This window comes from Pseudopipra pipra, chromosome 3 (assembly GCF_036250125.1).
Source record: "Pseudopipra pipra isolate bDixPip1 chromosome 3, bDixPip1.hap1, whole genome shotgun sequence".
NCBI lineage: Eukaryota > Metazoa > Chordata > Aves > Passeriformes > Pipridae > Pseudopipra > Pseudopipra pipra.
The window spans coordinates 190,836-208,737 of NC_087551.1; the positions used below are offsets into that span (position 1 = coordinate 190,836).

Consider the following 17,902-nt stretch of genomic DNA (forward strand, 5'->3'; position numbering starts at 1 on the left):
CAGCTATGGCTCTGGACACTCCATGCCCTACCCTTGGGCCAAGCTTTCCTGCAGAACCACGGACACTACAAACAGTTTTCCACAAGCACAAATCCACGGGACTGCTGGAGCCAGGATTTTAGCTACGAGCCTGTGATTCCATAGCAGGTTCCCTTTACAGGTGGCAGTAGACACGGGCTCCCACAGAAGAACAACCTTCAAAAACTTACCACAATGAGTGCAACGACAGACAGGGTGTAGTAGATTGAATCTCTCAGGAGACTCCACGACGACAGCGCAACAACCTGGGGAAAGAGGCAAAGAGAGGATGTCAGCCAGGCTCTCACCAGCACCACTGCCACAACAGCAGCATGTGCCACAGCCCAGCCTGACCCTCGGGGTGAGCTGGACTCCAGGAGGAGACCCAGGACAGGCAGCACCTTCTGGGGCTCCTGAAACAGCTGAGGGACACGGGCACTGCCAACTCTGAAGCTCCTGCAGACTCAGCTGTCCCCAGGTCAGGCTGTGTGTTCCCAGGGCAGCCTGTCTCCAAGGAGTCTGCCAGGGCAGCAGGAAGGGGCTCAGCTTTACCAGCACAAACACACGGATCGGTATCACTACAGCTCTGGGTGCATCTCCACAGGTTTGGGGACAAACACTCACGTTAACACTCCAGCAAAGTGACACAAACAAAACCGAGCAATTTATATGCAGTGGAGAATAAAATGGCATTGCTATGCAGTTCATGTCACTTGACACCTCCCAAAGCCACAGAAATGAGGAGGAATTGTCACTGCAGGCTGAACGAGCTCGCAATTCAGAACTCAGAAGAAAAAATACCAGCAAGTAAATTAGTCTTTAACTTCATAAATAGTATTCAAAAGGACAGATTAAAGCAGTTATGTGGTGGTAACATCTTCAGTATGAGTCTATCTCTTGAATCTAGGAAGTCCCCTCATGTAGAAGCTTCTCCTCAAATCTGTATTTCCCATTTCTGGAGTGCATTTCAAACGCTGGGGGTCACATCCTTCACAGGTGTAAAGCTGATGGAGGCAGATGGGAGATGCTTCATTTACACTGACTCGGACCTGAACATATAAATGAATTTTCTGACCGTATCCTCCACTCATGCTTATGCACGAATTCAGTCAAATGAACAGTAGCTTTATTTTCTTTTCTATGGTAGCTGAAGAAAGGTTCTATTTCAGAGTGTTAGCAAAACCAGTTCCCACATTTCTCTTCATATTAACTCTTACAATATTGGAATTTTCCAGAACTGCTAGCAAAACAAATGCTGTAAAAAGATACTGACCATTATACTTCAAAAATCTCTGCAGCCTCTTAATACTATGGCTTTTTTATGTGGATGTAATTTATGGCCAGTGTAAAGTCTCTTTATGCAACCACTGCCATGTTAGAAACTCCAATCTGAAATAAAAAAGCAGGCCTTTAAAGCCCTTGAGTCAGATGAGATTTATACCAGCTGACAATACATTTCAAGGCACACAGAGAGAGATGAACGGACAACGCCTTCTGATGAAAATTTCCAAATGCAGAAACATAGAGATGGGGTCATAATTCTATTCAGAGATTCTTAATTAAATCTCACATTTATAGGCCGTGTGCCCCTTCATCCTGACTGAGCACTTTTTGTGTGAGCATTTATAAAATACTTTGACATTATTCCACTCTGTTTTCAGGATGCTGCTTAAGGTCCTCTGCACTTTGCTCAGCATGGATGCTGAAATTCAAACCCCAGACAAGTGCCCATCAGCTGTCTCTTGACCACTCGGTGGGGACTGAACCCAGCAGCCCTGAGCTGAAAAGAACAGCTCTGAAGTCCAGGCTTAAATGAGAGCATCCCCCCAACAAGTCCCTGAGACTGACAGTGCCTGCTCCCCTGCACACCATCACCTGTGGGGTTAAGATGACCCATGTCAGGTACCAGGGTTCTGCTTGGGAAACTTTCACCCTGCAACCTCTTACATGCAACGTTTACTACTCAGAATGCTTATTTCCCTTTTTAAATGGCTGGAGAGCAGAAAAATCAAGATTTTATCAGTTCTAGCTTGATTTCTGTCATTTGTAACTCCTGAAGCTGTGACCCCACCCAGCACACACGATCTCCTCCACCTAGCACACACACGTTCAGCCACCAGAGAGAAAATCCCAAAAATCAGGCACCTGCTGCCCTTAGCACTGAAGTGCAAAACAATCAGTAGCAACATACACCATGCCCCATCCTATACTCCTGGCCCACCCTAGGGCTTCACCATTTATCCTCTGTAACACTGACCCTTTCTCTCTTCTGCTCTTTCACATTATTTCTCTCACCTTAGCAGCGTGGCAGCTCTACTCCCATGCAGGAGATGCTCCTCCCCGAGGCCATCCAGCTGGCTGTTGTCCAGCCTGCTCCGCCCCCAGACAAAGCCATGTCACAGAACAGGGCTGCTGCTCCCCGGGCCAGGATGTTTGTGCTCCCGCTGCAGAGCCCAGAGGGGGATGCACTCCTGGGTATTCCCTCTGCTCAACTTCGAGGGCAAGTATGTTCAACATCACCTAATCACCTCCATGTTCTTCAGGGATCTTTTTCACTCTGAATTGTTTTAGGGTTTTCCTCATCTCATGGCCCATTCTTTGCTTGACATTCTCAGGCTCTGATCAGCTGCAAACACTGCTGGGAAATGCTAGGCTTTGGAAGCAGTCTCCCTAATCTTGTTTCTCTGTTACCCTCTGGCACAGAAGGTCTAGATTTTTAGGTATTAAGAGCTAATAACTTAATTGGTTAATGTGGAGAGGCAGGAATGCTTGGACGAGGGTGTCAAAAGATTAAAGGCAATCCCTGCAGCGATTAGCCTGAAGAGTCTATGGAGGTCAGCAGAGATGTGCCAGCAGTGAATCCACCACTGGCCAAAGGCATCCAGAAGCAGAGAATCTGGGTCAGACTTCATGCTCCTCTTTGACATGGACTGCACAGAAGCAATTCAGGAAGCTCTTCCCCAACCTAGCAGAGACTTTTGAATGCTTGTCTGTGCTGACTGACAAAACTCCTGCTCACTGAGACCCCTTGCAAGCCCCTGAGCCACAACCACCAGCTGTGAGGGGCTGTGTCAGCCCCTTCCATCAGCCGCAGTGAGACGCAGCGGGAACCTCCTCGCACGCTGCTCCTGGTTTGCAGGGCTACCCTTGAGCTGAGGGGGAGCTCTTGCAGCCTGCTGGGGTCCCCTCCAGGAGGGGCTGTGCTCCTGACACTACTGTTCAGCAAATCCTTGACACAACTTCAAATCAACCCCATGGTAACACAACAGGATCTCCTGGCAAAGCAAGACAGATGACTAACTGCTGGCCACTGCTGCAGGAAGCAGTGAACTCGGGTGGAGGTCAGGGACAGATTTTCAGGGAAGCAGACTGGCCATAGTTTGGAGTTAATACATGTCTTATGCCTTTGGAATTATAGAAAAATAAAATGGGTTCTACCTCAGGTACCAGCTCTCATCTCTGATGAGGACAGGAAGACAAAACCCAGCAGCACTCTACTTCCTCGTGGTTTGCAGAATTCAGTCCCCAGCAAAGCCCTGGTTTTACCTCACAGCAACCAAACCCAAGCACTTCTGCAATCCACTGAAGAATCACAGAATTGTTTAGGCAGCAAAAGCCCTCTGAGATCATCGAGTCCAACCATCCCCCCAGCACTGCCAAGGTCACCACCAACCCATGTCCCCAAGTGCCACATCTACAGAGAGACAGGTCACAGCAGAGCCCATCAGCTGAAGCACCTGAGCCACAGCTGAAGAGAACCAGGACAGGAGAAGCTTCAGGACACACACACACCTTGTGCTGCTCTCCCAGCCAGATGCAACACGTGCACAGCTCCCGGATGCCGCAGTGGTATCGCTCAGCACTGTGTGCATCTTGCTCCCTCTTCTGCCCAAACACAGCCCCAGGAACAACCCAACCAGGATTTGCTCAAAGAGAGCCTGCTGGGCTCACACTGCCTACCATCTCTCCAGAGGGTCCAGAGTTTCAAGACATTCTTACCTACAGACCACTGTGAAATCTTCACCTATTGACAGCATTTATTGTTGGCATTAACTGCGTTGGTAATAACAGTGACGTTAGTCGAGGTTTAATTTTACTTGCTCTGCATGAATGTAAGTGGCAGATGTCTTAGCAATAAACATCATTATTGGATCTTAATGACCTTATGCAAATCCAACCAATCATCCTGAAATCACAGCTGCTCAACCAAGCCAAGCAGAAAATTAAAATATCCTCCATGAGACGACCAAGACACTTTCTCCACCAGCTATCTGAGAGAGAGGGAAATTACTTGAGTGGACAGAGCAAAACCTGCCTACAAGGATGGACCCTAGTATGACAGACATTGCTGTTAAAGACAGATCTGTACTTTACTTGCAAACTTGCAGTTACAAGCACTTTGTCATCTGTGTCAGTGCTAGAAAGAAATATGAAGAAAATCTACTTCACTATGCTCAGGTAAAATTTAATAGGTTCCCTTGTCTTTTACTCAGTTAAATCCAGCCTAAGGTTCATTCAAATCTGAAGTCACAGCAATTCAGGAGATACATATGTGAACGAGACAGGAAAAAAGGGATTCTTGCAATTCCTACAAACGGTGGCACTTAAAAATCACAGAGCTTTTTTTTTTGGAACACAAACCTCTGGGGCAGTTCCTTGAAGCCCTTCCACTGTCCCAAAGACTGACAGCAGCCAGCCAGGCTGCTGGTCACCCAGGGATGGTGTCCTTCAGACAGACAGAGCTCTGGCACCTCCCTGGGCATGCACATCTCACAAGGTGAACGCCGACGGTGCCCAACCTCTCCCACCTGATGAGCCGCCGAGCTTCCTCGGGTGGAAGCACAGGACCACAGTACGCCCTGGCTCTCACCTTGCCCCACTCCTCAGGCCCCCTGTGTGTCTGTGTGCCCGTGTGTGTGCAGCTGCCGAGCTGCTCCCCCACGCCAGGCCATGGCAGCCCAGTCTCTGTGCCTCTGGACACTGGTCCAGGCCCACAGTCAGTGCTGAGGCCGCGCTCAGCTCACGCGCCCGGGGACAGCTCGAGAGGGGGCTCAGGGCCAGCTGGAGCGCTGGGCTGGTGGCCACAGCAGGCTGCTCGGACAGCCCACACCTCAAGGGACCTGCTCCTGTCCATGGCCAGTGCACCGAGCTGGAACACCCCACATAAAACAGGGTCAAACCAGAGAGGTTAACGAGACCCCCTCGGATTTTGTGATGCTCTTGTCATTCTGTATGGAAAAGCAAGAAAGGCCAAATTCTTTCTGTCTGTCTTGACAGCAGCCTGGGAAATCCTGATTCCTGAGAAGCCAAATATCCCTGGCTGCCTTTGGAGAACCTGTCAAGGGCCTCACACTCCAGGACAGCCCTGACAGAGACTGATCTCTCAGAGCTTTTCTGTTTCCCTTGGCAGGGGCACAGGCTCTGCTTCTAAAATTTGCCATTGATTATTTTAAGAATTCCTTGCTTGGCTCAGGTAACTCTAAGGATCCTACCACCTGCATGCTCATTCTCACTAGTCATAGTATCAATGAAGCATCACATATTAACGTGAGAATGTGACAGTGCCCTACTTGTATCCATGTCTATATTACATTAGGCTGTAGATCCATCTGTGATTGTCAGTGAGAAGCCACTGCAGAGCCTCTGCACCTTTCCTGGGAGACATATCCACATCTATTACACTAAGGAACAGAGGCAGCCTGGAAGGTGAGGTGTTCACTTGGGACTGCAGCAGTGCAGCTCTTGTCCTTCCCCTGGTCCTATGGCCCAAGTTCAGGAGAGTTGATTAAGCATTCTCCCTTCCTCAGACAGGAGATAAGATTTTTCTTTTTTTTTCCAGCAGCAGTACTGGATAATAAATGCATGTGGGACTGCAAGGGGCTTAAATCCTTTGGAAAGGGGGACTCACAGACATGCAGTGACCGAGATGCACTGCGTTCATTTCTCACTCATAGCCACTTTGTTCACAGGCAACTCCATTCTGACAGCTTTTCTCTCTGTTTAGCCTTTTTTGCCCTCATGTTAATCGACTACCAGCACCCACTTGATTTGTTTGCCACTGAAAACCTCTCCTTAGCCTGCCCAACAGCACCTGAAGGCCTCATTTCACCAAGCACTATTCCCACAGCACCACACGGGGTTGTGCCTGAGCCAAGAGCCACGGGCTAGAAATCCCACGTACAGGACGTGGCACGGCTCGGAGGGTGGCACTTTGACATCTCTAATTCAGACACAGAATCTGCCAAGCAGGTCCAGCACGATCTCAGAGGCTGCCCATGAGTCCCCAAACACTGGAGCTCCCAGCCCTCACCAGTGGGACGTCCTTCCTGGTGTCTCAATCACACATTCCTGGCTGCAGCCTCCACCTCTGGCTCAAGTCTGCCACAAGACTTCTGGCCACATCCTTCTGCACTGTCAGCCTTTTGAGGATACTGTTCCAATGCCTCTCACATCTTCTCTGAGGTCACTTCACCTCAGCCAAATCTCCCTCTCTTGCTTTGTGAGAGTCCCCCGTGTGGGGGTCACAGTCCCTGTCACCCTGCCAGGAGGGATGGCAATGTCCCTGCCCACTCCAGAGGGAGCACTCCCCATCCCAGGCATCTGCAGCACCCGGCAGGGCTCAGCACCAGGGAAAACAGTGGAGGGCGGGGGGCAGGGGATGGATACCCGTGATCCAGAGGCTGCAGGCTTCGTGCTGTTGGAAAGGGCATGACCAAACAGAAGGTGGGAAACAGCAACTGCATGTTTAATATTCAGCACACACTTTCTCTCTCTCGCTCGCTCTTAAGTGCATCAGTCCTGTAGCATTTGTAATGAAGATAAGGCAGGAAGGAATTACTTAAGATAATTACTGCCATCTTCTAGCAGTGTGTAGGAAGAGAGGAACGGCCTGGCCATCAAGACCTGCACAGTAATTTTCACAAAACCTGCCTTGTTTTAGGCACTTTTACATCCTTCCTGCAATGAGCCAATCAGTCCCTCACCAGCTAATAATCATTAGCTGCAAATCCAACACAGCAGAGACCACAGGGTACACCTTCCCCCCCTTACTCCTCCTCCACTGATCACCCCCTAGACTTCAACATGAACTTCTGAGTCAGTCACACTTTCCCACTTTACAGTCCCTGGAGGGAACAGAAGTATTGTTGACAGCAAGGTCTAAACACCTCTGGATGCCTGAGGAGCTGGGGTCAGAGAGCTGCAGAGGCCCAGAAACTGCAGCAATGGGAGAGCTCTTCATGCCAGAGGAGCAGCCTCCTGCTCCCCCTGGGACAGTCCCGTGGTGCAGGGGAAGGGCCAGCCAGGCTGGCTGCCCCTCTGCCAGGAGAACACATGAGGGGCCATCCCACAGCACAGCAGGAATCCCAATCCCACATCCCCTCCTGGCACACTGAACCACTGCCACAGCAGACAGTTTAGACAGATTCCTGCATGGAAAGCGCTCCAGGAAAGCCGGTAGGCAGCTGGAGGTCCCTGTGCTGGGCTGACAGCACAGCAGGATGTCCTGGACCAAGGCTAGGGAGCACCCAGAAACACTCCCTCTATATCCCAATATCCCAGGACACTAGGAGTATCCAGCTTAGTCCCCTGACCATAATCCTGGGCAAAGACCCCAGTGTCCCGGGATGCAGCATTCGGGCTTGCTCGGGGCTCTGACCAATACCCCACCACTCCCAGCCTCAGCAAAACACCAAATGAACTCAGGTCAGACCAAAGGAAAAGCCAGGCCTTAAAACACACATCTCTGTCAGGCAGTTAAAGCAGCAGTGATCTAAGGGACTCACTGTGAGGAAAGCTTCCTTCCCATCACCAGCCCCCTGATTTTACCTCGGGTCCCCCGTTCTCTGCAGAGCTCAGCTGCCACTCCGGCTCTCAGTTCGTACACTGCGCACCAGCTCAATTTATTCTCATTATTTCTCCCAGAATATTTGCTTTTTTAAGCAGCTCTAGATATTTTCATCGCTGCGGCAGCGATCTGTCTCTGTGACACTCTCAGAATGGAAACAGTGGACACCCTCCAAACCTCAGGACAAAGCCAAAAATATTTCCCTACTCAACTGGTACTCGTAACCACCCATGAGCTACTGGGACCAGCGTGTCTCCTTAGCTCAGACTCCCAGAGAGCCGAGGCAGCAGGACCCTGAGACCTGCATTTGCAGATACCTGCTGGACTGCAGGATCTGCAGCAGAATTCAGGGATAGCTGTACACAGGCCAGTGTGCACAGGTTAAATATGTCCCAGTCTTTTCAGACTGGGCAGTCCTTGCCAGAAACAAACCCCAGATTTTGTGATTTCCCTTGCTTTCGCGCTACAAATGACTGAAGAAAAAATCCTACCAATGGTACATCCACAGTATTGATCTGTGTGTGAATTCTGAGAGAGAAAACTCGATCTCAAATGGTGACAGTGTTTCATGGCAGTTAGGAACTAGACTGTTTTGATGCTGATATGAATCCATTTTCAACTCTTCTGATTGTCTTCCCTATTTGTATCTCACTATTGAATGCAACTCTGCGAACAGGGTGTTGAAATGCTAATATAAAAAAATCACAGCAGCTTCTGTGATGGCCAGACCAGTCCTGGACCTTCATGTTATGCATTCATCAGCCACTGGCACTGAACTGGCACCACTTTCATGCATGCTGTTAGTCCATTTCTGGGAAAGAAAGTTGCTTCAGGAATGACAAAATGCTTGCCAAGCTCATCAGAGCTCTCCCAAAGGAGACCCAAAGGGTTACAGTTTAACAGGTACCTCTGACAGAGCTTATTCACCACACACAAGTCGATGCTATGGATCAGCTGCAGCATGGAGACAAGGCATGACACGGACAGAGAAGAGGATGGACACCTTTCCTGTCACCAAGCACACTGCCTGGTGAATGCAAACCACGTTGGCTCACACAGCGGCCACAAATTTGCTGTAAATCCAGAAACCCCTCATTCCCGAGATAACACACTTCTGTTAGAGGGAGCCAGAAAGGATCTAATTTGCATTATCACTCAGAGTCGCTCTCTTGTCTGTCTGCGCCAAACATCCCAGCAGGAAAACCCCAGGGAAAGGGAGCATTCCACTGCCTACAGCAGATACGGCTCTGACAGCACACCAAGGGTGGCCCGAGGAGCCCACCCACCTGCCCAGGCAGCAGCAGGGGAGGAGCCGAGGCAGCAGGTAACTCCTGCTGCCGGCCTGCTAACTCCTGCTGCCGGCCTGCTAACTCCTGCTGCCGGCCTGCTAACTCCTGCTGCCGGCCTGCTAACTCCTGCTGCCGGCCTGCTAACTCCTGCTGCCGGCCTGCTAACTCCTGCTGCCGGCCTGGGGGCTGGGAGGCCCCTGTGTGTTCTGACCAGGACCTACAGAAAGGCTGCAGCCTCTCAGCATTGAGGACCCTTGGGCAGCACCTCTGAATTAATGGTGCCTCTCTGTCCTGAAACTCCACTGACACCTTTCTGCCCTGGCTGCACCTTTTCCCGACACCTGGCATTCCACAGGACACTGCCAGCATCCTCCCTCTGCTGTTCCCATACCTGGGCTTTCCACATCACAGCCATACCAGCAGCTCTACATTCCCAAGGACCACTGCCTTGGCTTCTGGGACTAGTTCTGTGTTATTAGTCTGTCCCTTGCCTGCAACACACCCATGAGTGAAAGAGCAGGCCCACAGTCACTATGAAATGCTGCCAGCCCCAAAACCCACTGTGCCTCGGCCTACGAGAGCAGCGCGCAGTCCCAACAGCTGGCATTAAGCCCTCCTGAACTACTTCTCCAGAGTTTTACGTGTTTTCCACTGATAGCCACAGATCAATGAAGAAACAGCAACAGCAACTTGACTCTCCCCTCCTGAAACTCCCCCACAGGCCAGGAGAAGAAAATAAAAAAGCGCCTGGATGCACTCACTGAGGCAAAGGTCAGTAACGACTGCCGTCTGAGCTGGGAGCGAAATCAAAGCTTAAAAGATTAAGATGCATGCGAGCTGGCTGTATGGCACAAGTGGGGTAAAAGAGATGACAGAAGTCCCAGGCTCTTCATTAAACAGTGTCCTACCAGGCTATTGAACTGTTTAGTTTCCCTGTCACTGTGTAACACCAATTTCTCAGACGTGTTTTCCCACTGACATAACCCAGAGCGCAGGGCAGCAGGTGATTCCAGAGGCGCCTCAGCTGGCACAAGGGTTCCCTGACCTGGACAGAGGAGAACCTTCTGAATTTAGTTTATTTCCTCAGGTAAAAGAATCCCACTGAAGCAGAAGGAGGCAGATCAGACAGTCTGGATAGTCCTTTTTCACTCAGTATACTGAGGAATGATGCCTCGCCACCTACTAGACCCCCTGACAGAACAAATAACTGGAAGAACATCTGTAGCACAACCCAGCATTCTTGGTCCTCTGCTCCACCCAAGAGCAGCCTGTTTTTTTCTGTGAAAAGGTAAAATAGAGAAAGTTGAACTCAACTGAAAAACGCAGCAGTTAAACACTAATTAACAGATCAAGCCATGCAGATTCAAAATTACAGTTTAAGGCTGGACTTGCACAACTTGCAACCCATGGTTATATTGCTCTCCTTTAAGCACCCTCCATCCTCCTCTGCAAGACTGCAAAAGGCAGTGGGTCAATGCTGGGTGAGGACAGAGGAAGACAGGACAGCGTGCAGGGCAGAGCAGCAGAGCTGCAAAACTGAGACAAATCTGGATGGGGAATATCCAAAACCAAACAAGCTCTGCTTGTGCTGGCTTGAATGAGAGCCAAATTAAGCAAGGACTGTTTCTGAGAATCCCGTGTCCTTGCCACCAAGGATGGTGAGAGGGCAGTGGAAAGAGGGGAGAATTTGGGAAGCACAAACGTGAGTGTGTGAGAAGACAGGACAGAGCGACTGAGGCTCTGCAAGCACAGAGAAAGCCTGACACAATCCATGCCTACACAGACAGCAGCATCCATGCCAGCATCTCCCCTGCTGTCCCACATGTGTCCCCCACAACGCTGCTGAACTCGTGCCTGAAGCACCTGCTGCCATTTCATCTCAGCATTCTCTGACTTCCTCGTTCCCCTGAGCCAGAAGGAAGCACAGCAGACACAGCAGCTAAAGAAACAACATTTGGGTTGTGTGACTCAGCAGCAGAAAGGAGCCAGGCTGGTGTCCCAGGTGTTCAGACAAGGGAGGAAACAGCCACAGACACATCCAACCTGCACTGCAGCAGCAGGTGTGCCAGGATAACGTCAGCCAGGAGAAGTCAGGGCAAGGAGACACAGAGCAGAGGTGTGGGGAGAGGAGAAGGGATCGAGACCACTGTGGGAAAGCTGAATGCTCAAGAGACAGCCGAGGTGGATCCGTGATCCCAGAGAAGAATCTGGCTGGTGCTTTTTTCCTCTCAAGCCTCCAGAAAAGGAGAGCTGGGCTGTGTAGACACTGACACGGCCACTCAAACCAAGGCCAGCCCAGCAAGAAAATCCCTGTTCAGCGTGGAGCAGCAGGAGCAGCACCTGAAGGCAGGACCAAAGAGTGTGCCACAGGATGCTGTGCAACAGGGAAAGAACAGGCCTGTGCCAGCTCTAATTGGCCCATAAAATGACAAGTTACTCTTTTCTATTTAATCTCTCTGTGCTTTGTTTTCCCATCTTTAAAACATCCCTTCATCTCACAGAGGTTTGGGGAAAATTAATTAATTGCTCATCAACTGCTCAGATACAATAGTGATGAGATCAGCAGACGTTCAAGAGGAAATTAATAATTCTGCCTCTGGAACAGGGCTTGAATAGAGCCTGGTAAATAAGGCAGAAGGGCACAGAGTGAACAATAAAGAGAAAACAAAATCCTGAATAGCTGCTCATTAAGTGAGCAAAGTCCATTCTGTGCCTGAGGGAGGCAGGGACCCCACGGAGAACCCGGCAGGGGACCCTGTAATTAAAGGCTGGATAATAATGAACACACACCGGGGGGGCAAATTACGGGTGCACAGGGAACCCCAACGCTGCTATTTTCTAACTTTTCCGTGTTTGACTTTCAACCCTAACAATGCTCTTTTAATGCCTTTTTTAGGTGTGCAGTGTCCTACAGAGGTGTGGGCATCGTACTTCCCTTCTCCTGTTCCAGCAGTGGGATGCCTATTCTGATTTATTCTGAAAAGTGTGCACTTACAGCCATTAAAGGCTTAGAAGAACAAACAATTTGAGTTGGTGCTCAAGCAAATGCACACCAGCTTTTTGGGGCCGTGGGCTTGTTTCTTTTTCTAAGCAAGGTAACCAACCCAGTATTTTCTTAAGCCAAAGAATAACACATCCAAACACAGCACGCACAAACTACAACCTAATTCAAAAATAAAACATAGCCCAGAGAGAGTTGGTCAGTATTTTACAATTCAACCATTTACCAGTCAAAACCCATAAAAACCAAACCAAAAGGCTTTCTGAAAGAGTGCTGATGGAAATGCTGCAGAGAGCCCCTGCAGGTCTGAGCTCTGGCATTCCCAGCCCATGGACAATACATCTGAAAACCTGAGGGCTCCAGCTGCTGAGCCTACAGGTCTGAGCCCAGAGAAAAAGCCCTGGAGCACAGCAGCAGCTTTGACCAATGACCAGACCCCAGGCTCACCTGGCAACTCAACACTGAGATCCAGGCCCCCAGCTGAACAGAAGTCCAACCACCAAACAAATTCAGCACCTATGTTAGTGCCTCTGTAGTGACACTGTTGATAATAAAACCAAATTCCTGTCAACACTAACACAAAACAAAAAGATGAATCACTACGATAAAAGGGAATGACTTTTTGGTGAAAGACTGGGAGTGAGAAAAAATAAAAATAATAAACCAAACCAGAGTTTATCCAGAACATTGTAATTATTGACACTGAGGTTTCTTATTTGCTCATTAAAATCACAATTCCAAATCCATCATTCCAGTGCTCAGCCACCCTCTGAGGGTTAAACTGCAGCAAACAAGTGTTAAGTGACTTGACTAAACCATACACACATCACCCCTAGAGTCAAGGAAAACAAAGCTGGGACAAATCAGGCAAAATCTCAGTTCTTGGCTTGAAAGAGACGTGCAGACCCCACTTAGGATGACTCTCAGCAGCCAGTCCCCAGCTCGGACTCCTGAACGCTCCCCCTCCTGGAAGGTGAAGGCATTTCTGAGAGCTGTGTCACATCCTTCAGAACCATCTCCCACCTGCAAACAGGCTCTCGAGAAGACTGACATCCTCTGCCAACCCCCAAACTCCAGCAAGCCTTTTCCACCGAAAGCTGTGATTTGGAGCCAGTATTTTTAACAGGTTTGAAGCGTGCAGTCTTCACTGTGGAGAGTAAAAATCAGAAGAACTGGCTCCTCTGCCACTGTGCTAAACAGTTAATCACCTTCATTGGCTTGAAAAAAGCAGCCTAAGCAAGAAGTCCTACTGATTACAGGAGAACACCCCTGGGGAACACAGCTTCATGCCCCGGGAAGGCTTTGGTCACTAAAAACTGACCTCGATCAGCTGGGCTTTCATGGAGTTACAGCAGAGCCACTGACACATCGAGCATCTGCAGCTTCCAGCTGCATGTTCCCATGCAAATAAGGACACTTAGGCAGTTAAAAGGTATTATTGTGGCCTTATCCCGAAGCCTCCTCACAGTGAAAATCTTCACCTTCATCCTGTAAAAGGTCACAGCTACTGAAAGTAAAATTGGATCACAAGTTTTCCCAGGAAAGCCCAATCTCTCTGCATGCTTTCTCGTACTGACCAAGTTATTCAGGTCTCAGGTCTTCTCCTAGAGCCAATTATCCCATTGCCCTGCGTTGGGAACCTCACCCTGCTTCTCCTCTTTACAAGTGAGTCTGCACAATAACACGTCAAAGGACATTTATGAGGTTGTAAAATACCGGGCAAGTTGGCAAGTGCGAAGGTGAATGCAGATTCAGATATTTAATTATACAGTCAATCATGTCTGCAGTTCAGACAGCAGCTCAGATCTCAAAACTTAATTACTTTAATTTCAGATTAATAGCTTGTGTTGTCATAAGGAGTTTGACACGCTGAAAAACAGTCAGAAATGACACTGGGAATTGATCCTGACTGCTAAGGAGGAAAAACATTGGAGCATTCCGTGGAAGTGTTCAAAACTGACTGGGCCGGGCTCGGAGCAACCTGACCCAGCTTTGAAATCAGCCCTGCTTAGAACTGGGGGAGTCAGGGTGTGAGGGCTTTGGATCAGACCCCCAGAGGTCCGTTCCCACATACCCCATTCTGTGCCTATGGACACAAAGGACGAGACAAACCACAAGCAAAACTGTATCTCAATCACACAACTTCCCAAGCCCTGCCAGTCACCCACAAGCACCCATCTTGCACAAAGGCAGCTGCCCTGGAGCTGCTCCAGGAGCACCATCTCTCCCTGGAGGTGCTTTGCAAGGCTTCCCACCCTGATTTACCCGCCAGAGGCACCGACACCTCCTGGCTCCTCCAGCCTGAAAGGGCCCAGTACAGCCATCACTATGTGGCTTTCAACAGCTACCAGGAGGAGGTGTTGAATAGCCAACTTTTATTCCTTTGACCACCCACATCTTGGGCAGCCTAAAACACCAGAGCTGACGTTTGCTGTTCTGCTTTTCCTTTCGAAAACGCGAGAGGAACAGCACAGGGCCCTGTTAAAAAGAACAAAGCCAGAGGAATTTGTGGCAAGGTTGTGAACCTGGCATCTGATTTCACAGCACAGGGTGCAGCAGGAACCGTTAGGAATCATTAAATGCTCTTACCTGTCCTGCAAAAAGCCCACACACGCCAATAATACAGAGAATGTTAAATACAGCTGAGCCTACAATGGTTCCAACGCCCACGTCTCCTTTTGTGATAAAAACACCTGAAAAACAAGTTCAAGGGAAGCTGTGTAAATTGGAAAGAGCAGAATTTTTTCCACAAAAAAATTGCAGACCTCACAACCCCAGTAATGAATCTAAAGGCAGGCACTGGTTCTGCCACCTTTTCTTATATTTAATAGGGCAACCTGCAGAGACTTGCTTTCTGAGGGGACCTGGACAGATTGTCTGATGGAAACCAGGTACCTCAGTCATGTCTAAGTTACCAGCCTCCTGGTCTGGTGATCCACCATTATGGAAATACTCATCACAAAACACTGTAAGCTCTGTGGGAGCAGCTGGTTGGACACAAATTTGCAGGAAACTGTCTCCCGTAAAACATTCCTTCCCCAGTACTCCCCATATCCCCATCCCAACAGGCTTCAGCAGGGATGAAGCTTCAGTAGAAGCTGGAGCTGATTCAGAGTCGTCTGGCCATTAGCTACTTCCAAGCTGAATGATGCCTCTCAGGATGAGTTATGGGGCTCTTTTCAGAGCTCTTCTGTCACACTTGGTTAAAATTGGCCAATGAGGCTAAAGGTGAGGGAGATGAACTGACAGACACATGCATCATGGTGCTGCACAAAATCCTTTCCTTAGGAAGCCAGCCTAAATATAACACTCCATCTCCTGCTAGCTGTCAGTCTGTTTAAATTCATCACTTGCTTTTAAGGTTCCAGCAGTATTTATCTGGCCAGTGCAGTTTAGGTATGTTTTCCAACTTCATCCTTTTCTCAGAAACACAGAAGCACTCACCTGTCAAGTGACATGCATCTGGATTACACCACGGCAGGATAATGATCTGACTATTAGGGTTTTTCTAAGTTGCCTGAAGGAATCTGGTTTTATTTTCACCCTGCTACTGCAGTCCCCTTAACTGAAATACAGCCCCAACTTTGTCCAATTTAAGTTCCCAAATGTTACAGCTTTGCTCGTGTAAGGAGATCTCTCTGCAGAGCACACAGCTTTGTGTGAATTAACTCGTGCTCTGCATCTGACAGCTGTGACTCAAACAGGAGTGTCTCCTGGAGAAAGTATCTAAACTGAAAGCTAATTCTCCTTGGTGATGGAGAGCTCTCCATACCCTCCCAGTCACTGCCCCGATGATCCCCTGCCAGCAGAGATGTGGATGAGTAAAAACTGCACAGCACAGCACCTTTGTACAACCCTGACTGCAGTCCCTGCTCAGCTTACGGCTCTGGAAGGACTTCAGCTAGTGAGGACTCCCCACGGTCAGTCCCAGGTGTGCCCACGAGGGAAGGGCCTGGGGCTGTAACAAACGTTACAGGCACACAGCAATCCCATTTCAAGTCTGGAAAGCAGCCAGGGCACCGCCAAGGCTGGGGAAGCAGCAGGTTACAGTTACCTATGACAGACGTAAAGAGCTCGGGAGCGGAGCTTCCCGCTGCCATGAACGTCGCCCCAGCCACGTCCTCGCTGAGGTGCAAGCGCTGCAGAGAAACAGAGGCACTGGTTACAACACCCAGCAGCTGAAGGAACCCCACTGCAAACGTCAAACTGTCTGCCCAGAGCAGAAACTTGGGTAAAGTTTTATGGTAACAAAGGTTAAGTACAGGGGAAAAGTCATCACGGGCATTGGCTACCTAAGTCAACATCTCCTGGCAGAGAGGGCAGGTTGTGCCTGTGCCAACCTTTACACTCTAGACAGTGGGGCATCTGCACCACTCATGGCTCTGTCTGCCCCACGATCCCAGCAATACACATCTGATCCACTTTGGCCCATAAAGGGCCAGCTCAGCCTTGGTTCACCCCCAGCCACCTTCCCTGGCATCACTTAAGCCTTGGACATTTACCCTCACCTCACCCTCTTTCTCTTGGATCACCATCACTTACCTCCTACACCTGTCCCTCAGCAGTACCCAGGGACTGCCTAAAACAGAGACTTCTGGAAGGGAAAGGACCCACTGTTCTATGAAAACTTCATCAGCACATGCTGCTTCCAAAGATTCACTTGGCTAATCACGCTCTTAGTGTTGTCTGCATTCCCACTGCTCCATCTGCACCAGGGGCTGCTCAGCAGATGCCACAAGGCTGCTGAGGACCACGTGCCTCACTGGCACCTTCTCCTGTTCAACGTGGAGGTAAAACCAGCCCCCCAGACAGCCACCAGCTCTGAGCTGTGACTGCACCAGACCCCCAAACAACCACCAGCTCTGAGCTGTGACTGCACCAGCCCCCCAGACAGCCACCAGCTCTGAGCTGTGACTGCACCAGCCCCCCAGACAGCCACCAGCTCTGAGCTGTGACTGCACCAGACCCCCAGACAGCCACCAGCTCTGAGCTGTGACTGCACCAAGCTGGGTGTGAGGCAGCAGCTGCCCTGGGAGCGCAGGGCAGATCCACAGCCAGCGCAGGAGGATGAGCTGAGGGTGCTGGAAGGTGTCCCTGGAAGAGCTGGCTCCTGGAGGCAGAGCCCCCAGCCTGGTAGCAGAGAGGAAACCTCCCTGTCCCCTTGTCCCTCCGCAGCACTGCAGGGCTTCTCTGCAACTTCATCATTGCCTCTGCACAGAGACAAGACTGCAGAAATCCTCCCACCAGCCTCATCTGGATTGAAGGTCCCACAGCGGCAATCCTAGCCCCTAAGGGAAGGGAACCCTATCCACTCACCACACACAGGTAACACTTGGATGTAGGTTATGGGGACAAGGTGAAAGGACAGGATGTGCCCTCACCAGCAATGCTTTTTAAGCACAAACCACAGCATCGCTGCAGTGCTGTAAAAGCTTGTGGAACCGGATTAAACACAGCTTTATGGAAAATTATTTCAAACAGGATCAAACCTACTGTGGAAGAGTTCATGAGACCAGAAGTAGATTGCCCAAAGGGCAAGTTCTTCTGCAGGCTGCTCTATGGAACTATGGAGACAGCCACCCTACAAGAGCTGCTGCAACACACGGTGTCTTTTGAAAGCAAAGACATTCAGCCTTTGCAACGTGACCCGTGCCTTTTCCTGTGCTTTCTTGAGTGCTCACATCAAGGACAAACCATGGAAAGCTGGATGTTTTGAAGACAAGCCATTCTGGACTAATGAAATCAAAA

At 49.8% G+C, this 17,902-nt stretch overlaps 1 protein-coding gene across 3 annotated transcripts in view; it reads right to left on the reverse strand.

Moving 5' to 3' along the window:
- SLC24A3 (solute carrier family 24 member 3) overlaps positions 1-17,902 on the reverse strand; it is a 122,157-nt gene that overhangs the window by 32,974 nt on the left and 71,281 nt on the right. For all 3 annotated transcript variants that reach the window (XM_064650913.1, XM_064650912.1, XM_064650914.1), the window contains exons 5-7: positions 16,209-16,293; positions 14,744-14,847; positions 210-284 (exon numbers count right to left, since the gene is read on the reverse strand). In XM_064650913.1, the coding sequence (XP_064506983.1) occupies positions 210-284; positions 14,744-14,847; positions 16,209-16,293 (264 nt within the window). The remainder of the gene's footprint in view (positions 1-209; positions 285-14,743; positions 14,848-16,208; positions 16,294-17,902) is intronic.